Source organism: Crocodylus siamensis, chromosome 1 (assembly GCF_052110815.1).
Source record: "Crocodylus siamensis isolate JL-2025a chromosome 1, ASM5211081v1, whole genome shotgun sequence".
Lineage (NCBI taxonomy): Eukaryota > Metazoa > Chordata > Crocodylia > Crocodylidae > Crocodylus > Crocodylus siamensis.
In genome coordinates, this window is record NC_143395.1 from 298,369,877 (window position 1) to 298,392,871 (window position 22,995).

At 41.2% G+C, this 22,995-nt stretch overlaps 1 protein-coding gene across 2 annotated transcripts in view; it reads right to left on the minus strand.

The window, feature by feature from the left end:
- TBC1D8 (TBC1 domain family member 8) overlaps positions 1–22,995 on the minus strand; it is a 67,192-nt gene that overhangs the window by 10,976 nt on the left and 33,221 nt on the right. For both annotated transcript variants that reach the window (XM_090020534.1, XM_090020543.1), the window contains exons 6-14: positions 12,343–12,550; positions 10,118–10,312; positions 8,451–8,627; positions 6,499–6,649; positions 5,373–5,587; positions 4,361–4,478; positions 1,104–1,389; positions 440–569; positions 39–137 (exon numbers count right to left, since the gene is read on the minus strand). In XM_090020534.1, coding sequence (XP_089876660.1) covers positions 39–137; positions 440–569; positions 1,104–1,389; positions 4,361–4,478; positions 5,373–5,587; positions 6,499–6,649; positions 8,451–8,627; positions 10,118–10,312; positions 12,343–12,550 — 1,579 coding nt within the window. The remainder of the gene's footprint in view (positions 1–38; positions 138–439; positions 570–1,103; positions 1,390–4,360; positions 4,479–5,372; positions 5,588–6,498; positions 6,650–8,450; positions 8,628–10,117; positions 10,313–12,342; positions 12,551–22,995) is intronic.

The window sequence follows — 22,995 nt, forward strand, 5'->3', positions numbered from 1 at the left end:
TCTTAAAAAACAATTAAAACCTACAACATTCTACATACCACATTTTGCTTGGTTGTATCCTCATGGCTTTGTAGAACACGAATCCTGTGTCTATAGCGCATTTGCTCAATCAGATCCACAGAGTAGTCTCCAAATTTCTAGAGTACAGGAATAGATTTTTAATCAATCTGAAAATGTAAACTTCAAAGTGTTATTAGTCCTAGGGAAAATGGATTTTTTAATGCTGTATTTAAACATCCAGCTTATTTCCTTAAGTACTTCTATCAGGCCAATTGCTGTAGCATTTGAGAACATCATTCAAGGAGTTAGTCAGTAGATGCTTAAAGTATGAGTCTACCATACATACAACATCCTAGCATAGTTTAACTACCACACAGAAAGAAACATTTAAAATGCTCTCTGAATGGAAAGTTCAGCAGATTCCAATTTTTAATTTTACCTCGTAGGAATCACGGATCAGGTCAGCTACTTCTGTCACTGCACAGGGTTCTTGATCATCACTGAAAAAGGTGTGGTGATTTTTGAAAGGTGACAGAGGGCTTTCTTCATTTTTAACATGATCTAAAAATCTGAAGGGAAAAACCGTTATATATTCAGATTACTCCACTACATATTCTTTTCACAGCATAATAAAAATAAGTACAATATTCTGGCTTGGGTCCCAGTGGAAATATACTGATTTTTTATGCTTATATACTTCAGAATGCTTCAGTTATTACTCATACTTAAAGCTGCAATGCAGCCAATGACTAAATACAGAAACCTCCTAAGGAAGAACAGTTCTCACCTTCATGATGCCTGAAGCAGGAAGTGCCTCACTCCAGGGAAGAAACTAAGAGCAACGGTAAATACTGAACACTGATGCAGTCCATGCAGCCCTCCAGCACTGCCAGGAAGGGTGCCAAGGGATGCATCTAAACCCATTGTGTAAATCAGACTTTGAAAACAACAGCAAAAAGCTGAACTTACTAGAAGCTTGTGCAAATGCTCCAGAACATCCTTCTCTTATGGTCAACACACAATCCATATTTCTTGGTACCACATTTTAAGGTAAGACAATCTGTAAGTCTGGCAACACTACACCGTGAGACAAAGGAACGTACCTGCTAAGAATCATCAAGGCTTGCCCATCGTCCTTGCTGTTACACAGCTCCACTGCATTAGCTTCAAGAACAGCCAAGCCTAACTGGAAGATAGCTTTGATTCCGTCAAAGAAAAAGCAGTCTACAGCATTCACAGCACTTTCTAGGGGCATGATGCTGAGAAAAAGGGTAAGGAACCATGAAAGAGAAATGGAACTGAGCGTGGTCAAATCTTTCATGTGTTCAGCCAGTTCTGGAAGTCGCTCTTTTATAAGCTCTTCAAATGCCGACTGGTCTACCTGAGCACCTGTAAATCATGATGAAATTGTATTGAAACTGGGGTTTAGGAAAGCCAAAGAATTCAGAATTTTTGTTTAGCTGCAAATCATAAGCTGACAAATAATTAAAAATATATACATCTGGAACACCAAGATATGCACACGTCTGACATGAGTAACCCACTGTCCTGCTGATACGAATCCCATCCCTGCCTTTGGCATCACATCTATAATTCCTATCGTAAACTCCTCTGTACGAGGACTGTGTCATTTGCTATTTGGACTTCATACTGTTTTGGGTGCTATAAAATCATAATAGCAGCAGCTGCTATTTTCTGGCTAAACCACACATCATAGCTAAGTACTAGCAAAAACAATTCTGAAAGAGCTGTTTTACTGTTCAACTTGGGATCTGTGCAATAAAAAGAAAGCAAAGCAAGCATCCCTCTGGTGCATGTACCCAATGTACATATTCATCATCTAAAAACAAAACGAGCAGCAGAGTTTCCATACTAGGCTGGAAAATGTGTAAATGCACTTGAAGGATGGATTTAGGTGCTCCACGACAGGGATTTTAAGAACATCTACCTTGTATTATGCCCCACGTTAAGTTTTCCTCTCAGTGTAAAAAGCAATCATTTAAGCAGGAGCACAGTCAGGCCCTGGCCCAGCCTGTTAGAGTGCTGAGAAGCCCCACCGGAGTTAATGGATGTGCCTATAGTGGCAAAGAACCATGCGAGAGAGCACTGCCATGCAACACGGCATACCTGCTCCATGCAAAATAGGTACATTTAAATAAATTAAATAAATAATGCACTCACTGCTCTGAAAGGATGCAGTGTAACCACCATTAGTACGGAGCTGGTCATGCACCAAGCACTTTCTACCTCAAATACATATACTGATGTACCATATTGGGCAACTACATTACATCCTTTTGGAGTGCAGCACAGCAGTCATATTGTGCACTGGGGCTCTCCCTAGCCCCATCCTTGGGACCATGTAGTCAAGGTACCAAGATGTGCAGCTTCACATAGATAGCATAACTCATGGCAGTGAGACATGCAATACAAGCCCCTTGCTTTAAAGATGTTTACTTTATACAAACATCCATTAGCTTTGCCAATTATTTTCTGCTCTTTCCATGATACACTGATACATGTCACTCAGAACGTCTGCTGCCCAAATGCATCATTTCTGACAGGAAACCAAACAGTTCAGTTACTGTTTGCAAATTCTGAAGTATCGGGTGCAGCATTTGTCCTCCTGAGCACTGTTACAAGGAGACATGCCAGCGGTGGCAGAACAGAAGTTATGCTACCAACTGAGACAAGAATTCAAAATTGTAATAATTTGAGTGCTCAGAAATATCCTTAGATTTTCTGGAGGACCAATATAGATGGTGTTCCTACCCTGAAGAAGATACCCTCTAAACTCAGTCATGAGTTATCACAAGGATCATAAACAGACAAAAGAAATAGGGAGAGAGAGAAAAAGGAAGGACAAGTAATAAGATCTCCTGGTGACTTGGAAAAAGGTGGCTTCAGCTGGGCAATGTAAACTAAAGCTTAAGGGAGCTAGCGCTCAGATATAATGAGACACACTGAGCTGCTAGAAGTGATCAGAAGAAGGAAATGATAACTTGGCACAGACACAGAGAGGGTTATGTAAATTCAGGGTCAGCTTGGATTTGGGTGAGTATGTTATGTCCCGGTATGGGACATACCGTACCATTGCTTGGACGTAAAAAAGGCAGCACAGCCAGATAAGAGGAATAGGGTCAGGAGCTGCACCAGGTCAGAATCACAAGATTGTATTACAGCAAAGACCAACGCAAGGTGGACTTCTATCAGATGTCAAAAACACAATTTGAGATTTTGAGAAAGGAGACAGGTTTGGAGTAGAGAAAGAATTTGGACATAAACAGCATCAAGACAGTAGCTGAAGTCTTTTACTTATAGAAGAGGAAAAAGTTGACTGACTGACAGGATATAACCAATGTCCAATCCACCAGCCAACTGGTGGTGTCACTAAGCAACACCGTTTAATTTTACTAGCAGACTTCTATGGCAGCACTGCTTTAAACTTAAGCTTGCTGCCTGTTCAGCAATATGATGATGCAAAAGCAGACAAATAAACACTAACACTATGCTTAAAAAGAGAACTTCTCCAACACATCAAAACACAGAAGTATATATGTTCCATTTCAAAAAAGGTGGAGGAAGACAAGAAATGGCAAACAATGAGCTTTCCCTCCACCCCCAGGAGCACACTCCTAAAATTACTGTGTAAAATAATCTCTTTAACATTTCTGCAATGTGCATGTGGCTACATGTTCTGCACACACAACTTAAATATGCATTTCTAGAAGTTTAACCTACGTATACTGCAGGGCAGCTAGGCACACTCCAGATGCAGTACAGGGCATAGGAGACTGGAAGACTTATATTTATTTGCCAATATTGCATGTCCATGTGAAAAATACTCTGAAATTTAAGAAACAGCTAGGGGTTTGATATCTGTTCTCTCGCTAGTGTAATTTTTACTAAGCCTATACATTTTCAACATTCAGATAAAGCAAACATAGTTACTAAAACAGATCCTCCCAACCAGCTAGGATAGAGAGTCCAAAACTGGCAAAAACTAAAACTGTTAAGATTAGCAAGTAGTTATCTTGTGTTAAATCTGTCACTGATCTAATTAAAAGCAGACAAAAAGCACAGCACCTCCCTAACCAGCCAGGCTGTGGACTAATAAGTCTTGGGCAAGTCTTCCAGTATCTCTGACAACACATGCTCTGAAACTGATATGGAACAGAGCAAAGTGGCCTCCACACAATATGTAAGTGGTGTCCTCAGGTACCAATCCACACATGGCATTTTGGACCGTTCTAAACAAAAGCAAAATACCAAGCACTTTTTCATGCCAATGCTACCCAGTATTTTAGCCACCCATTCCTGGTGTCATATTTTTATGAAAGAATGGAAGCAAAAATCTTACCGATCACTCGGTGGTTGAAGTAATCTGGCAGCATTCTCTCACACACTGCAACCAATAGCCAAAAGGCTTCCTCTTCTTTGGCATACAGCAGTAAGACAGATGTCAAAATATTCATAGACTTATGAGGTCAAATTAAAAAAAACATGGAATTTATTAGTTACAAAAACTAAACTTTCTCCAAGAGCTCCTCAAATCGGGGCTGTGTTCTAAACGTAACAAAATTAATTTATGTACTACACCCCATGTCTGATGGTTTCCTACTGCCTTCAACTATATAGAGGTAACAATTTATGAAAAAAGCTTAAAGGATAATATAAAGTGAATAGACTTTTAGCAATTTAATTGAGAGTTAAGCCACAGGTGGCTTTGCAAGTTCATACACACTGTTTTCATACTAGCAACACAACCCAGCTATGGAAAATACAGAATTCTACTTTGTTAAGACACGAATTGGGCATTTGATTGCGTCCAACCACAATTCTCCTGCTTGCAGAGATGGAACATAAATAAGGGGGAACTGTTCTGTTCCCCGGGCAAAACTCAGGGAGCTGGAGCAAAGACAGAGAAATTATTGTAGCAAACTAGCTGGTAATTACTGCACTGGTACTCTATATTCCGCCACCCAGTTGGAAAGAGGAAAGAAGAATTTCAGTTCATCAAATACTTTCACAGATCCCCTGTACAAAGCATAATTTTGCAGAACACATTGCTTTGCTCACTTGCTAAGCACTGTATGAGAAACTTGTACTCAACGTGCTACCAATAGTAGAAGCAAAACTCTGAATCTGCCAGGGGCACACATCTGTGCAGTCAAATGGTGCCATTTGTATACATGCATTTTTCAAAGTAAAGGGTACTTAATATGTAAGCAAAATATTTTAAATATGTAGGAAAGTAAATTATTTACACCAAAAGCATTACTTTAAGATGATGATACTCTGAAATAATGATAAAAGCAAGTTGAGACTCTCCCTAGAAAGACGAAAACCTGTCACCATGTGCTAATGCTTACCTGACAGTATCCTATTTTGGGGTTCCTATGCGCATAAGCAGTCAGGACTCTCCTCAAAGCTGCTATCCCTGTTTCACTCTGGAAGGTAGGGTGCTCAGGCAGTGAGCGATGCAGGTCACGTTCGATCTCCTCTGTTGCTATGCAACACTTGCCCATTGAGGCCTCTACTAAATTTTCATAGTAACCAGGATGTGAAGCAAGATCAGTCACAGCATCTGAGAACCACAGTAAGAGGAAATGTCAAGCAAATTAGGATGCTTTTAAGTACAATGTTGTTAAAGGGAAGTATTAGTCTAAAGAAAGTGTGTGGAGAAGCTGTTTACTTCCAGGTCTGTAATTAATATTAGGCACTACATGCAATTAGTGAAGTCCTGAACCTAAATTCAGATAAAACAGTGGAGATGATTTTCTGAAGTTCAACAGTTCCCGTGAAAAGAAACAGGTATAAATTAAAAACTAAACAGAAGACAAAATCAGGTTGGGATTGAGTTTGTACTATACAACATCCCCAGGTGAAAGCATTACTGGCCTTCCATATACACACCATATCCACATACGCCATGCACTGAAAATGTTTAATGTGTACTTTGGTTTCAGACAAACTCAAGATCACATTATACGGAATAATGCTGCCCAAAGACAGCAGTCAGCAATATAGCTTGGCCTTTCCTATATCCAGTTTCTACTGCTCCTGCCAATGTTCCTTGAAAAGCTGCAGCACGGGTGACTTCAAGATGCCACTTAATTTGCAATAAATTAGGTTGAGCTAAGCTTAAATCAATATTTATGCTGCAATCTAATTGCCCCATCATTAAGACATGAAGGCAGTTTATACCAATTAAGTTGCTGAAATAGGTGCTGCTATTTAAATATTTCTGTATATCACTGAATAATTATAACACACAAATAAAAGTGTCCTTATTTTGTCCAGCCAGGTAGGTATCACTGTAGCAACTGAGCAACCCTCTACCACTCCCATTCAACTAGAGTACATCATGTACCAAAACATCTGAAGACATTTCTCCTGTGCTGAAAAACTATCTGGAGGTTTCACGCCTAGCTGCAAGTTTTGCGGTGTTCAGATGCGGATCCTAGCTACTGCCAACAACTTCTACAGAGGTCTCACCTGAAAAGAGGAGCCAGAGTTCACCTCGTAAAGATTCGGGGATTCCCATGGCAACAAGCTTTCTGATTTTCTCTGTACGAAACATACACACAGTTCTGCCATATTCTGCAAAATGATCATTCCACAGACTCTCTTTTACTCTCTCCTTGAACTGGCAATAAAATAAAGAGGTTTTAAAAAAAATACACCCCATGTTTTTCAAGGCCTTGTATATAAAAGAAATTAAATCCTTCAGATTTGTCCCTTTCATTAGTGAATTGTGCGTCATGGATTGTGAAAACAGGCATAGGAGGTCTGCATCAAATGGACAAATCTTGATCCATTTTGCCCTTGGGTCAAAACTTTTGCAGTTCCACCACTCAAGAGCAGACCAGCAGAGCCCCACTATAGACCAGAACCCAGCTCTACAAGGACCCCTCTGCAGCTGGAAAAATGCAGAAAAACAAGCACTATGTGCCACATTTTCTTCCATAGTTCAGGGGTTCCCAAAACCTTTTTCTTACCGAGTAGCCCCTTCCAGGTTTACCAGCTGCCCACATGCCTCTACCAGCATACGTTTGATATTTTAACCCCTTAAATGCCAATTATTATAATGAAAATTAAATCTACCATTACACAATTCCTCCCATGTACACCCCAGACATGTCTTACATACACAGTTTGGGAACCCCTGCCATAGTTTGTGTTAATTAAGAGGCCAGAAGTCACAATGACTACTCAACAATCAGACAGCTAAGTGGAATGCAGCAGCTCTGTACTCTGGACAATAGTGCAACCCTCACTGTCATGGACTGAACCAAGGCCTGCAAAAAAGCCCTCTAGGAACTTACAGTACCAAAAGATGAGGTTGTCAGAAGCAGAAATGATTTGTTGTTAAGCATTTGATAGGGACAGTTTAGAAAGAGCATCCCTGCATTCAAGCAGGGGGTTGGACAAGATGAACCTTGGAGTCTCTTATAACAATGATTTTATTACCCCAGTGATCACAAAGAAGAAAGCTAAAAACTTATTTCTGCAGAAAAGCAGCACTGACATTTTTAGGCTCTGCAAATCAACTGGGAATTTGGAGGGGATATGAAACGAGCTCTGTTAAAAAAAGGTCCATTGCTAGGGCCTGGCATAATACTCTGAAATCTTTGTTTAATCTATTAGGTCGTAATGAAGGTTGCCATTACAATTATAATAAAATATCATAGATGATAGGCAGTAATAAAACAAACCCCAATAAGTGTCATTACTCCAATTAATATATACAAACATATGGCCTGGTCCCTATCCTCTATCAAAAGTTTTTCCTTGATGAAGATTTAAAAGCAATTAAAAAGGTACCACCTATTTTCTTTTCATGGAATCATTCAATAAGAAAAAGTCATGATGCAGAGACACTACTTTGGGGGAGAAGGTGGGGGCTGATAAATATATATTTATCAAAGAAAAACCAGCCAGGGGAGGGACCCAACACAAATATGAGCTTACATTTTAAGCTTGCTCACACACACACACACACACACACCCGTATACGTAACTGTATTAAAAAAGGAAAAAAACTATTTGATTTTGTTTCAGTTGCCACAGCTGTCACGTGTTTCTTGTGCATCATACCCCCTGAATATACTATGCACCTTGTTTCTGAAAGGCAGAATGAAGAAAAAAGGATCTTTCTTTAGAGTAACTGAGTAGCAGCAGCTAGGGAGCAGAGCCTGCTCGTGTTCTGCTCCCTGTTAAGATGGGTGCAGATTTTACTTTCATCCGTAAATCAGCAGAAGCTATTCTCATCATATTTCCCACATATAATACACACGACTGTATTCAGCAGCAGTTTTATTGAGGGGGGAAAGCGTGTGCAATGTCGTACAAAAACACTTTAAGACCAAAAGTATTTTTTACTAAAGTATTTTGTTTAAGATCTGGTCAAAAATCCTATATCACAGCCACATGCCACTTTTACATACCTTCCTGAACTCTTCAGTTCCTGGCTGAGGCACGTTTGACCTCAATTCCTCTGAATTTAGCAAGTGACTGCCATCCTTTCCACCATCATTTCCATCCATGTTTTTTGAAGCCACTATTCCTGTACTGTCAGACTCACAGTTACCGAACATAGACGTTGAATGAAATGTGGGAGAGGTCTGCAATGCAGGATTGAAGAAAAATTTCAAAAGGATAACAAAAACCACTCCGTATTCACAGTGTTCAAGGCAAACAATAGCCAACGGGAACTAATAAAGCTGAACAACTCTGCTATAATCTTGGACTCAATTTTTCAAACTTGGGCTCCTGAACTGAAGTACTTAAATCCACAATTTGGCATGCCAGTAAGTACAGTCCACTGCAGTCACCATCACCATTTCGTTGAGAACTTACAATCAAATAGCTGGAGTCTAGTGCCATGATTTTTGGAAAAGATAGACCAAATGAAGAGTTCTTCTCTATTTTGTTTCATAGCCAAGTTAGCCAGCAGCTTTTAAGACTGGATTCTTTCATAGCACAGCATTAGCTGGCACACTCAAAGGTTTTAACAAGCTACTCCACAACAGACACATACAGATCGTTCTGGGACTACCAGGGGAAAGGTTGGAGAATGTCAGCAACTGGGTGGGAAGGGTGCCCAGGACACTGCCATGGGAACTGGTAATCCTGGCAGCCATTCAAGATTTAGCTGGGGACAGGCCAACTGTTGACCAAATAACTGCCAAGTTTCCAGAGTAGAGGAAACAGTTATTTAGCTAATTGTAGGGTGAAGGAAGAGGAAAAAAATTAAAATTTGAGAGGAAGGTTGATTTTTCAAGGATAGGGGCACACTGGGAAACAGGCAAGCTGTAGACAGTGTCACCTAGAGGAATGAGTAAGGGAGAAAAAACAGAGGGCGAGCTGGAGAAGCCTGGGATCTCCCAACAGGCAGGACAGTGGCAACATTTCCACATCTCCTGCTACTAAGAAAAGGAGAAAACACGTGGGAGATGCTTCCTAGAGGCACGAGAGCACAGAGAAAACACAAAATGCTGTTTTCTGAAAATGCTGGAGTTGGAATTCACAACCACTAGACTTTTCCCAGGGCAATAAACTTCAGGCAAAGTTATCTGAAGGATGGGGTTTCTCAGCTTCCAGTACATTTAGCTACACCCCCAGTCAGTATGCCGTTCAAAAAGGAGCATACTGAAATCTCCCAACATTCCTAAGAATACCAAGAATGCCCTGCTCCCTCCACCTTCTTTTAGGTAACTCCTAGCATCTTGGATCCTCTTGTGGATTGTCCCAAGAAAACATTTTGAAATATAAACAGCTATGTTTTCAGGACATGCTTGCTCATCTGTATTTGTTCTGTGCATCTGTAAAAATGCTCAAAGCACAGGCATCCTGACAGCTTGTAGAAGAACAATAAGAAAGAATTTATTATAGTTAGCTGTATTCAGTACCTACCATATCTGACTTAGCACAGAGGAATAGCCATATGATACAAAGAAATAGTTACTTTAAAACACAAATTACTAGTAAATGGTGCTAACAAGCTTCTGACCAATTTTCTGCTCCAGTTAAAATTTTGAACGAAAGGATACAGGATGACAGACAAATAGCCAAATATCACCAATGAGCAGTGTGCAGTACAAAAGCTTAGTACCGTGTCCTTATTTTTCAGGCTGTTGTAATATACTGGGTTGCTGGCATTGACTTGCTTTAGTCTCTGAAGCAGGTTCTCCACCAAGCTGTCCCTGTCCTTCAGTTCAATGAACTGAAAGGCCATTTTGCTCCTTATACTAATAATGACTGGATTAGGGAGGAGGCTAGTATCTTCCATCTTCTCGATGCTGACCACCTGTTCCAGAAACATAATGTAAAATGCATTACCGTCATCCCCACATTCACAGCAATGTCTTGATACACTGTTTGCATGTTGAAATGTACAAAATGGCACGGATTTCTACCACTACTCAAGACTGCATTTTCTTGATGAGACGCATCTTACAAAGCAAAATTCTGAAATAAAATTAAAGAGATCAATAATTATTTCACCTCCCTGCTTCAGTCTAAGGTCTCTGGAAAATCTTAGCTACTGCCACTAGTGATTTTGAAAGCTCACTTGAAAAACTTAAAGGGATCCAAATTAACAAAACTCCTGGGTATCTGCCCTCTTAAATTCAGTCCTATTTAAGTGTCTTGGACTAGACACTCCTTATCCCCCCCATAAAACAAAATTATCCAAAATCAGAAAGCTTTTTTGCAAACCTTCCCCATCAACTTTTTTCGGGGGTGATATTTAATACAAAAAAATTAAAATGAGAATTAGAATGGAATCAGCACAAGCAAATTCTTAAAAAAAATGAGGAATTTTAGCCCAATGGCACAGAATTACACCATTAAACAGAACTGTTGGACACTCAGCAAAATAAAAAGCTTCCACCCTCAGTTATATACCATATATCATCTACATTTCTTGTACACTTTCAAAGACCGTCACTGGAAGAGAAGTCATTAGACTCAGGATATCATTTGGGCGTTGTGCTATTATTGGTTGAGTCCCAAAGTCAGATCTATTAAGAAATCACAACTAAACACACAATGATCAAAAAAAGCTCAAAGAATAGAGATCCTAGGAGTTTGCAGAAGAACAATAAGAAAGAATTTATTACAAATTAGTTAGCTGTATTCAGTAATGTTTCTGAATTAGCACAGAGTTGAAATATATAAAAAAAAACCAAAACAAACCCAAGTCATATGCCACTCTAGTACATTAAAAATAGGTAACTAGCAGTGTAATTTGCTATTAAAAAGAGATAGACTAATTAGAAACCCTGAAATTCTCTTATTAATTAAAAGCTAGTCCATTTGTGGCAAGTGGAAAGCGCCAGGGATTCTGATGAAAACAGAATACAGTTCTATCAAAAAAACATTGATTTTGGTTACGAAAATCTGTAGGTAAAGAAATATAAAGTCACCGAAAGGACTTGAATATCCTGTTAGTATGTTATAAATATGGGTGACTGGTGACCTAGATTTTTTAAAAACAAAGGTAGCTTCTAAACAGGGTCTGTAGCAAGAATCCTATACCACAGGCACTGGATAGCCTACAATAAAGCAGAGACTGGAAACTCCATCCCAAGTCTCTTCAATATCATTCTCTCAGGTAGGGCAACACTTAATGCCTCCGCTGCCAAACAGACATGTACTTGTTGCCCCCTTTATTTCCACCCCATGAATATGCCCTTGCAACCTATGCTGATCTCAGATCTGTTGGTAGTCTACATATCTGTTCTCACGTGTTCTATGACTGTGGAAGGGTCATAGGCTTGGTGGGGAAGATTATGCATGGAGTGTGCCTATATTCATTTATACATAGAGTCAGAGTCAATAACAGAGGGAACCATGTCACTGTCATCCATATCTGTGTCCAGCATCCAGCAACACCAGACCCCAATCTCTGCACACTGTTAACAAAATTACAAAATTCCCAATATTGAAACTTTTAATACTCATGCTTCCAGCTGGGAACATCCCCTCTACCTAATGAAGCGGCTGGGAGGATTAAGAGCTTTTATTCATATAAAAAAAGATGGGGCAACACCATTTCTCAAGCAGATTATCTTGTTTTGCAAGATTCCTCATTATTGTGTCATGCTATATTAGCTGGCTAGCCTACATCTTGATTAGTGCGTTGCCTTATTGAATTCCACTTTCAGGAATTCATTTTCTAGGCCCAGAACTAGCCTTGTAACGCTGCTCCTCTCATACCTTACACACGCACACAGCAAAACTTTTTTGCAAGGTAATCATTTAATTGATAGTAGAGGTCTGGATCAGCAGAAAACCACACAAGATATAAAATGGAAAAAGAAAATTAAATTCTACCTCTCTAAGTGGGATAAGAACATCACAGCAGCCACTTTCTTTGCTGGTGAAGCAGATATAGCTGTCTGATGCACACATCCTTCCTGCTGTGTGACAGCGACTAAATGGAGTCCACAGAGAACAGTCCAAAACTTCATGTACCATCTCCTTCCTTGGCAGCCTGAAGAAGGCCCGGAAAAACTCATTCTGTGCTCTGGCTTCAAGATCCCTTTTAATAGGAGCAGGAGAGACATAACAGGAAATTAAAATTAAAAAAAAAGCTTGAATCCAAACATCAAAACTTTGAGTCCAGATGCAATTATCTAAAAAAAAAAAAAATCACCAAGAATATATAACGTGGAATAAGAGTGCCGCATGCAGCAAGCTTTGTTGCTACCCACATCCTTGTAATACACATAGCTGTAGGGATTATGAACGTCTAAGTTCAGAATAACTTATCAGCACTTGATCACTTGATAATTAAAAGGAAAAAGCAAGGATCCTACCTAAAAAGAAGGGAGAGAATACAAATAAATGTATGCAGTCTCTTCACTGCCAAAACCTATGGCAGACTAGGTGTTAAATTGGAGACCTGTAACCTTGGTGCAGGGGAGAAGGGGGCAGAGGCTTTGCAGCAGTGGTTCTGTTACTGTTGGGTTCAGCAATTGTTTGGCAAGTTCCAGAAGACAACCAAGGAGGCTTTTAGTTTTAATAACCATACCGTTCTCTTCCCCTTCTCAGAAAAGCAAGGAATTGATGAGGATTTTTTATTTTGACAATTTGGGGGTCCTGAATTCCCCAGCAATATAAGCAGCTTTCCACTGCCAAGCCTAGATACCTGCACCTGGACCCAGAAAGGACTGATGTGCACATTAGCCTGATACTTCTGCTACAGAGAACAGCAGCAAAACAGTTATCTAAAAATGACATTGAAAAAGTGTCATCAGTAAGCTTCAGAGTTAGCAGTCATTGAGATGAGTCAGAGACAGTGAACACCACTTGCAGATGTGGGTTGCCTTTCAGCTAGGATTTGAAAGGTCCCCCCTACTTCCCATCCCCACCTTCCTTCCACAGCTGGAAAGCATGTATAACAACGTCAAAAATATGAACAATAAGTTTCTGAACCTTAGTTACACAGAAGATTTGCAAATGAACCATTCTGCAGCAGCTCCTATAACCATACAACATATGTTTTTATCTACAGGGCCCTGATTATTACACCACATATGATATGATAGCTTCAGTGAGGCAAAGCCCCAAAAACTGTAGGTTTCCAAAAGAACAGACAAAATTCATGCCTATTTACTAATATTAAGCTGTTGAAGGTTAAATTCTACGATCCTCTTTACAAGATGCGTTTTCCTGGCACAGCTCACCTTAAGGCAACAGGGAAGACAGAAAGAATGCAAAACGTGGGCTGCATGGAGGGAGTGGCTGCCACTACTGCACACTGGCAAAGCAAGGAGCAGCACAGCAAAAAAGACCCCTCTGACCAGGTTATTTAGGTGTAAAAAGGCTATGCAGCATGCTGTCCTTTTGCAATAAATGAGGCAAGTCCCTTTTTGTTAGCTCATCTAAGGCAGGAAAGCAAAAATGTAGAGTCCTCGTCCCAGATCTGAGACTGATGTGTGGGGAAGAGGTTTCATGCAGCTATTTAAGGCCTGATTGCGGAAAAGTGAAGCTGCGTGATACGAGGAGAGAGGAACCTAAGAATAAAACTGGGAAAAAAAGGGGAAGGAGGCTCTCTAGGTAATGCAGAAGAGACAGAATACACTTGACCAGCATTTTTGATCTCTTATCTTCATTCCTCAGGTTATCCAAGGAAAACGGTTATCCAAAAAGGCTCCGACTGATTAAAAAAGAACAGAGGAACATTTTTTTTCAATAGAGGAAGGCAAAGGTTAGTTTGAGATCAAAATTTCCACAGGCAAAGAAACTCTGATGAGTGCATGCAGTGATCTACTATTGTGACGAGGCTGGATCAGGATATGCCTCAGTTAGCTCAGCACAAAAATATTTTCCATTTCGGCACAACACAGATGAATGCTAGCAATAGCCTCGGCAGCCAGGTCTGTGTAAGGCCATGTTTTCTCCTAGTTCCTATGCCGAGAAGGTAAGTGACCTACTGACGCTATCAGTTCTGCATCTTCCAAACCTGGATATTAAAAATAAGGATTGTATATAGTGGAATGGCAGCTTTGCTACAGTTATGGTAGAAAGTTGCTTGCTAGTAAAAAGTAATCAATTCTAAGTGCTCCAAAAGTCTACACATTGACTCCAAGTGTTTTGGAAGTCTTTGCACCTCCTCAGGATGCAGGGTCAGGCCAATAGCCCAGATTTATGGTCTTCTGGGCAAGGGGTTCCTTTGCCTCAGTTTCCTGCTCCTTCCAGGGTAATTCCAGCTGGTACATGTCCAAAACAACAACTCTAAAAAGAACAATATGTACACATACAACGAGACTTGGCTCCGGTGGAACAAGAGAGTTTCCAGTGTTCGCATGCAGCTGAAGTTGGGGGCTATTTCACCCTTCTCTAAGCCCCTTATTCTGGAAACAGCTGCATGGAACCTCCTCTCCACACATCAATCTCAGATCTGGGACAACAACAAGAACTCTACAGCCCAGACCTGGGACAAGGACTCTACTGTCCAGTGCCACTCCACATATGCCTCAGATCAGCATATGAACCCCTCAGAGCCCTGCCACTTCCTTATGTCCCCCATTCACACCAGTGCCAAAAGGAGCTAGAGCTGGGATAGTAGGTTTGGGGTTATGAGAGTAAGAGTTTAAAGGTGGTCAGAGTAATAGTCACGCTGAAGGGAATGGTTGATCCGTATAGGAGTGGTGCTGGACCCAAGCACATGGAAAAAAAAAAAAAAACCATAGGAGGGAATGTTAGAGAAGTGTAGGGAAAGGCAAGGTAGAAAGGAAGCTGTCAGCACTGGGAAGGGGAGAGGGGGGTTACAAGTGAGACCCAAGAGAAAACCAGCCCAAGACTTTCAGTCTATGTTTGTCATCAGTTAGCAAAACACTGCTTTTCCCCAATTTGCCCTCCCTGCTAAATTAATGGTGGAGGAAAACTGTGGCCACTAGCTTGAATATGGCTCAGTTGTGGCAAACACCTGATGAACAAAGTCAAAACAAGAAAATAAGCACACTTTCAGTAGTAGTTGGGTAACCCGGCTGGAGCTTCTGAATGCTGTTCTGTGTGCATTTTCTCCCTCTTTCTAGTCAAGGAAAGATGTTTGTAGGAGAAAGGACGCTCAGTTATTCTCATTTTACAGATACAGAAGAAATGAAAAGGTGTTATTGTCTCTAGACTGCAAAGGAGATTTACAGTAAAGCTAAAAATTGAACCCAGATCTGTCCTGATTCCTGGCGCAGTGCTGTACAAAACCAAAGTCAAGCATGGAAATCTTCTATTATGCACATAGCTTTAGTACAAGTTTTCAGTTGAACTTCAATTAATGAGAGCGTGTGCACACATGGCATGCCCAAATCAAGAAAGGAAAATAAATCTAGTGCATCTGAAGTGTCATAGAAGTTGCACAAATTAACACAAAAAAAAAATCCTACTGCTGAGCCAGGTACCAGGCAAATATTGTTCATTCTCACTGCAATCAGTTTCACTGAGATAAGAAAATGTGTGTTTGGATCCTTCTGAGCTACTGGAGGTCTGGCTAGAGTTTTGTTAGTGTAGAGGAAAGACAGTAACTTAAATAAAGAGACATGACCACAGAGAGATGCCGGGTATCTCAACCAAAAAAAGGCCCTGAAGCATTTTGAAATATTTTGTCATAGTCCCCTAGCTCTGTATCCATGCCCCTCTCTCAGCTTAAAATTTCTTTCCACTTTAAAGCCAATCTAAATGTATAAATGGCTTTCCTCGTGGCATGACAACAAGCAGTGCAACACCAAAGAAACATCTGTTAATGGAGAAAGTTGGTACACGTTAGCCTCCCAGAATTGGGGAAGGAGGCCAATTTTAACATGATTTCAACTGCCTATCCCGAATGACTCACAAAACAGGATCAGAGAGTGGTGCCAAAGGAGACCACACCTTATCCACTACTGCTGTAAAGAAAAGTGCCGAGACGGAAGCCAGCTTTGGGGAATGTGAAATCCAGGAAAAAACCAGAAAGAGTGGAAACACAAGAATGAAAGACTGTCAAGTATTCCCTAACTTGGGCCCAGCTGCAAGGAGTCAGAAGCTGCACTAAAGGATAGTATTTCTTTTCAGGTGGATGAATTCTATACAACTACCATTCAACAAGCCACCTCTTCATAAGTGTATCCACATTAAACTGCAGCATGTAAGATGTGCGTGCACCATACTTCAAGATAAGGTGTAACACAAAGTCAGCTCCTGAAATGGGACAGTAACCTGCTAAATGGTGCAAACAGAAGTGAGCCCACAGCATTAGCTATCTCAAAGTTGCTCAGTAATGATCCCATTACCACTGGAGAGACGTTAAAATGATTCAGACAGAAGGGGACCCAAACTGAAATGCTGAAGTGTGCACTGAAGATCTTCCACTTCCCCAAAGCAGGAATTCCTATGTGGAGTCTTAAAATCACAACACAAAACAACAACACGGGGCTTTCTAATGTCATGGGTCAGCCTGCTGAGTCTTCTGACCTCATGCAAGCCATCTCAGTTCTGCCCGGTGTTCCCACTTTTATCAGATGCCACCTTTTCTCACTGGGACACACAAAAACCACGGGAAGTCAAATAACAAAATAAAACTAAATACACATAACAACCAATATGGAAAGAAAAGATCTATAAAAGGTCATTTTCTTCTCTCCAACAGACAACTCCCTTCTTTTTAAATATAGACTCTTGACTTGCACATTACTGGAGTCCAGGATCCTCTCCGATTCGAGCATAGCAAGTCAACTACCAAGGATGAAATGTAATAGCTCCTACTATGCACCTTAAAAGCTACCTTCTATAAGGGTTTTATTTAAACAATGCACATATAACAGACAAAATAATGGCTAACAGTATTTGAATACTTCAGATTGAGTCATCACTGCCAAATATATTTTTCCTCTATTTTATACCCCAATATAAAAAGTCATCTTGGCTAAATCTCAGATTTGTTGAATCACGAGCTATTCACAAAGCACGAATGCAGCTACAGATATGAGTAGAGCCAGTGTTCTGTGCGTAGATATCGAAAAGTTATGCAGGATTTTTCCCTGAACAAGATATCCCCCACTTTCGCTCTTGCCTCCCCCAATTCAAGTGCCAAAACCTTAAGAGATCTCTTAAAAGAATGAAACACAGTACTATAGTATGTCTAGCTATAAGTGTTTCATGCAATACAGGAACATCAAGTCCTTCTGACCACATGGATTTTATGGGTATAAACTGGGAAATACAACTGAATGATTGTTGTTTTCCTTTCCGAAGAAATGATACGGACTGAAGTGATATACGTGACATGGATTTTTAGGTGTGCGTTATCTTTCACTGAACCAGTTAGGTAGTTTTAGACACGGTTTTGAAATGCAGAGCCTATTTCCTGGACCATCATGACTAAGTCACCCCAACACTAGCACATTTGTGGTATAAACTAATTCAAACAGTTTCCATTCAGCTTGGAGTGTTAAACAAGTGTTAAAGAATTGCTACTATCACAAAACATTTTGCTTCAAGTACTCTGGATTGCTAACTCATAATTTACACCTGAAGAAAAAGAATTCAAGGCAGTTACAGCCCTTAGAAATGTCCTCTCCCACCGCACCATAATGTCCTGTGTGCACTCAATACCATTTCTCCTCAGGCAACTTCCCCAATTAAGACTTACGCTAAATGAATCATGAAAGAAATAGAAATAGAAAGCTAAAGAAAGTAGTAACTAGAATTTGTTTTCTCCCTCTCTCTCTCTCTCCGACTTTGACAAGCTTAAGAGGCTAGTCAGTCAGGCCCTCAGGGACCATGACCCCAGGGAGTTGGGAGTTCAAGAAGAGTGGTTGCTTCTCAAGGAAGTGATCCTCAGTGCACAAGCTAAATCTATTCCAACACGGAGGAAAGGCAGCAAGAAGGCACAGCAGCCCCCCTGGCTCTCCAGAGACCTAGCGGACCTACTGTGGCTAAAAAGGAAAGCCTACAAAGGATGGAGGACGGGATTCACCTCCAAGGAGGATTACTCCGCGCTGGTCCAGTCCTTCAGGGACCAAACCAGGAAACCCAAGACTGCAACTGAACTCCAACTAGCTTCAGGCATCAAGACAACAAAAAGTTCTTTTTCAGATATGTGGGGAGCCAGAGGAAAAGCAAGGGCAATGTTGGACCCCTGCTAAACCAGATGGGGCAACTGACAACTGACGCCCAGGAAAAGGCCAACCTATTAAATAGGTACTTTGCGTCAGTCTTTCATCAGTCACATGGGATGCCCATGCCTGCTATGGGACAGGGAAATCTGGGTGAGGGGGATCCCCTACCCTCCATAAATGCTGACCTCGTGAAGGAACACCTTGAGAAGCTGGATACCTTCAAGTCAGCCGGCCCTGACAATCTGCACCCCAGGGTACTCAAGGAGCTGGCGAGCGTCATAGCCCAGCCCCTGGCACGGATCTCTGAAAACTCCTGGCGCTCTGGTGTAGTGCCCGAAGACTGGAAGAAGGCCAATGTGGTGCCGATCTTCAAGAAAGGGAGGAGAGTGGATCCGGCTAACTACAGGCCCATTAGCCTGACTTCTATCCTGGGCAAGATCTTAGAAAAGTTTATTAAGGAGGCCATCCTTGAGGGACTGGCCCAGGCTAACATTCTAAGGGACAGCCAGCACGGGTTTGTTGCGGGTAGGTCTTGTTTGACCAATCTCATTTCCTTCTATGACCAGGTGACCTATCACCTGGACAAGGGAGAAGAGATTGATGTCATATATCTTGACTTCAAAAAAGCTTTTGATCTGGTATCCCATGATCACCTCTTGGCCAAACTGGCCAGTTGTGGCCTTGGCTCCACCACGATCCGCTGGCTGGGAAATTGGCTTCGTGGTCGGACCCAGAGGGTTGTGATTGATGGCAGTCACTCATCATGGTGCCCTGTAACCAGTGGGGTCCCTCAAGGCTCTGTCCTGGGACCCATACTGTTCAACATCTTCATTAACGATGTGGACATTGGAGTTAGGAGTGGACTAGCCAAGTTCGCCGATGACACCAAACTTTGGGGCAAAGCATCCACGCCAGAAGATAGGCAGGTGATCCAGGCTGACCTGGACAAGCTCAGCAAATGGGCAGACGAGAACCTCATGGTGTTTAACACCGAAAAATGCAAGGTTCTCCACCTTGGGAGGAAAAACCTGCAGCACCCTTATAGGCTCGGCAGTGCTACGTTGGTTAGCACTACAGAAGAAAAAGACTTGGGGGTCATCATTGACCACAAGATGAACATGAGCCTCCAATGCGATGCTGCGGCTAGTAAAGCGACCAAAATGCTGGCGTGCATCCATAGATGCTTCTCGAGCAAATCCCAGGACGTCATTCTCCCCTTGTACTCGGCCTTGGTGAGGCCGCAGCTGGAGTACTGCGTCCAGTTTTGGGCTCCACAATTCAAAAAGGATGTGGAGAAGCTTGAGAGAGTCCAGAGGAGAGCCACGTGCATGATCAGAGGTCAGGAAAACAGATCTTACGATGACAGGCTGAGAGCCATGGGACTCTTTAGCCTGGAAAAGCGCAGGCTCGGGGTGATCTGATGGCCACCTATAAGTTTATCAGGGGTGACCACCAGGATCTGGGGGAACGTCTGTTCACCAGAGTGCCCCAAGGGATGACGAGGTCGAACGGTCACAAACTCCTGCAAGACCGTTTCAGGCTGGACATAAGGAAGAATTTCTTTACTGTCTGAGCCCCCAAGGTCTGGAACAGTCTGCCATCGGAGGTGGTTCAAGCACCTACATTGAACACCTTCAAGAGTAAATTGGATGCTTATCTTGCTGGGATCCTATGACCCCAGCTGACTTCCTGCCCTTTGGGCAGGGGGCTGGACTCGATGATCTCCCGAGGTCCCTTCCAGCCCTAATGTCTATGAAAAATCTATGAAATCTTAAAAGAGGTGTCCTAGGTGCCGATGCAACTCATATGGCACTTCAGTATCTGCGGTTATCAAGTGCCACAGCTTCACTTTGCTTTCCAGAGCAATTAAATGGCTACTAATCTCTTTGTGACCCACTGATATACATGTTTTCCCTTCATAAATCAAAATGAAAATGTAGTTTGACACTTAACCATAATATTACTCAGGTCATATATCAGAGGCCTACTTCTGCAACCACTTGGTCCTCCAAAAACTGCAGAACTACTACAGAAGTAAAAAGGTGGAGGGCTGGACTTTTTCTCAGTTCTCAGTGTGATGACAACAGGAAGCTCTTGAACACCAGCTATAATTAAAAAGTTTCTGTTTTCAGAGCACAGAAGATGGACTATTAAGATCTTCCACACAAATGCTCCCTCCTTTCAGAATAATAAGTACCAGTATACTTTAAGAAAAAGGGAATGAACACAAAACAACATAGCTTGTAACATCGCATCCAATGAAACAAGTGTTAAAAAAGAAAGTCTAATTTGAGGCGGCAGTTGTTTTCTTGGGGAGGTTTTTTTGTTTGTTTTTTTTACAATATATGCCTGATACCTAGGATACATGGCCTACTATTTTCTTCCAAAACAGGCATATGAATTTCAAGGACAGAACAAAGGAGGGAAGAAAAAAAAAATCAAGTGAAAACTGGTATTTCCTGGACTGTTACAACAGTTCAAAAAATAAGTTTCAACCTAAATATCACATTAGCATTAGCACATTTATCCACTGTTCAATCTTGCTGAATCATACTGCAAAGAAGTTACCGAACTGTTACAAATGGCACAGAACTGCAACCTACTCGGTCACTGTCTAGTTTAATGTGCAGGAAATGGGATTTCAAAATTTGAAATATTTTCCTGTCTGGTCATGATCTCGAGTTGCAGTGCATCAGCATTATTACAGAATGCCAGGGTAAGGAACTCTCCTACAAATATATTTTAATTTTGCTTTCTGTTTCAAAAACTGGTAGGTAAGGGGAGAGGGGGGGAAAAAAAAAAACACACCTCCATAAAGGTGTGGGATTATTTGTGCTTCTGTTGTTGATTCATTAGTACACACACTGCTTCTCAAAAGTGCCTCAAGGACAATTTCAGATTGATTCTTCTGAAAGCCCACCCATGACAATATTTCAGAAGATTCATGTACTGTATTAAATTTATATTTACATCTAGGTGTTTTTCCCCCTGCAGTCTGTTTCAATTAATATTTGTAAAGCAAAGAATCTTTGGGGAAGGGAAAAGGCAGAATTAAGAGACACATTTATGTGCTTCTCAAAAGAAAAAATGCCCTTTGTGCAAATTTGCGTCATATAACCCCTGCACAGTTTATTTTAAAACTCTTTCAGTCCAAAGAGTTATTGGAAATACATGGTGGTTGAAGAAGAAAACAAAGAAGTGGGGAGGGGTTCGCAGAAATAACTGATTCCTTAGTCAGAGCATGTACATCAAATTATCAAGGGGAAAAAAAATCTTTTAGGCCTACAACCACAAAAATATCTGTTTAAGCACTTTTTAACACACTTCCTCATGTTCTTGTTTTAAAAAAAGCTCTGGCATCACGAAAGAAAAAGTTCTAAGTGTTGCAGCATATTGCTTGTATCAGCTTACAGACTGCAGAAAATCTATTTTAGTGATATACTGGGCCAGGATTTCACCCAGCAAGTAGAAATTTAACATGTCAAGGAATAGTGGGTACAAGAACACCAATTACTAATAAAGTTTACATAGCACATTTCCTAGGTTTTAGAATGGAGAATGTTTATTCAGTAAAATTGCAGAAACACCCTCCGAGACTGATTAATAAAGGAAAGAAAGCAGTTACTGTGCACCTGTATTATCATCAGCAAAACCTCCTCCTCTCAACCAGAAGCCATGCCCAAATTATTCACTTGAGTGGCATGAGGAATGCAAAAGGGCATATAGTTTTGCTGCCAGATCAGAGAAATTGCATTTATATATAGTCTTTAGATCTGACCCTGGAATGACCCATGAAGTAGCTGAAGGCCTGCATAGTTGCCTTTATACCATCTCAAGGGAGGTGAAAGGAGCTGACGAGATTGAGAAACAGTGGAAGAGCTGCATTCACATTCCACTCATCCACAAAGCATGTGCCCTAGGCAAATCCCATATTTAGCCATTACATGCTGCCCACCTAAGATTCCCTCTGCAGTTTCACTTCCTCCTCAAAAAACACCAGCAAATCAAAGTGTCTTGTGTAGCATTACTGGGACAGAATGATATTGATTACCACCCCTCCTCCCCCCGGCATAGATTCAACTGCATTTCAGTAGTGAGAAAGGAATCAATATGCAATAAAATATTACCCACAAAAATCCTTGCCTCTCACATAGAGTCTATGCATTTGAAGGTTGTCTGAAATAGAAGCCACTGTGCAATACTGACAAGGTTATGCTACTCTCCCATCAGGGTCTGTTTTGATCCCAGAACTCCTCCCTTAATTCGGTAACAGCAACTATAGCATGGGGACTTTCCACATGTCAGACGTGCAAGACAATATGATTCTGAGCAAAAGTTCTCTCGACTCATCAGCACTTGGAACTACACACAGAACTAAGAATAACACAAA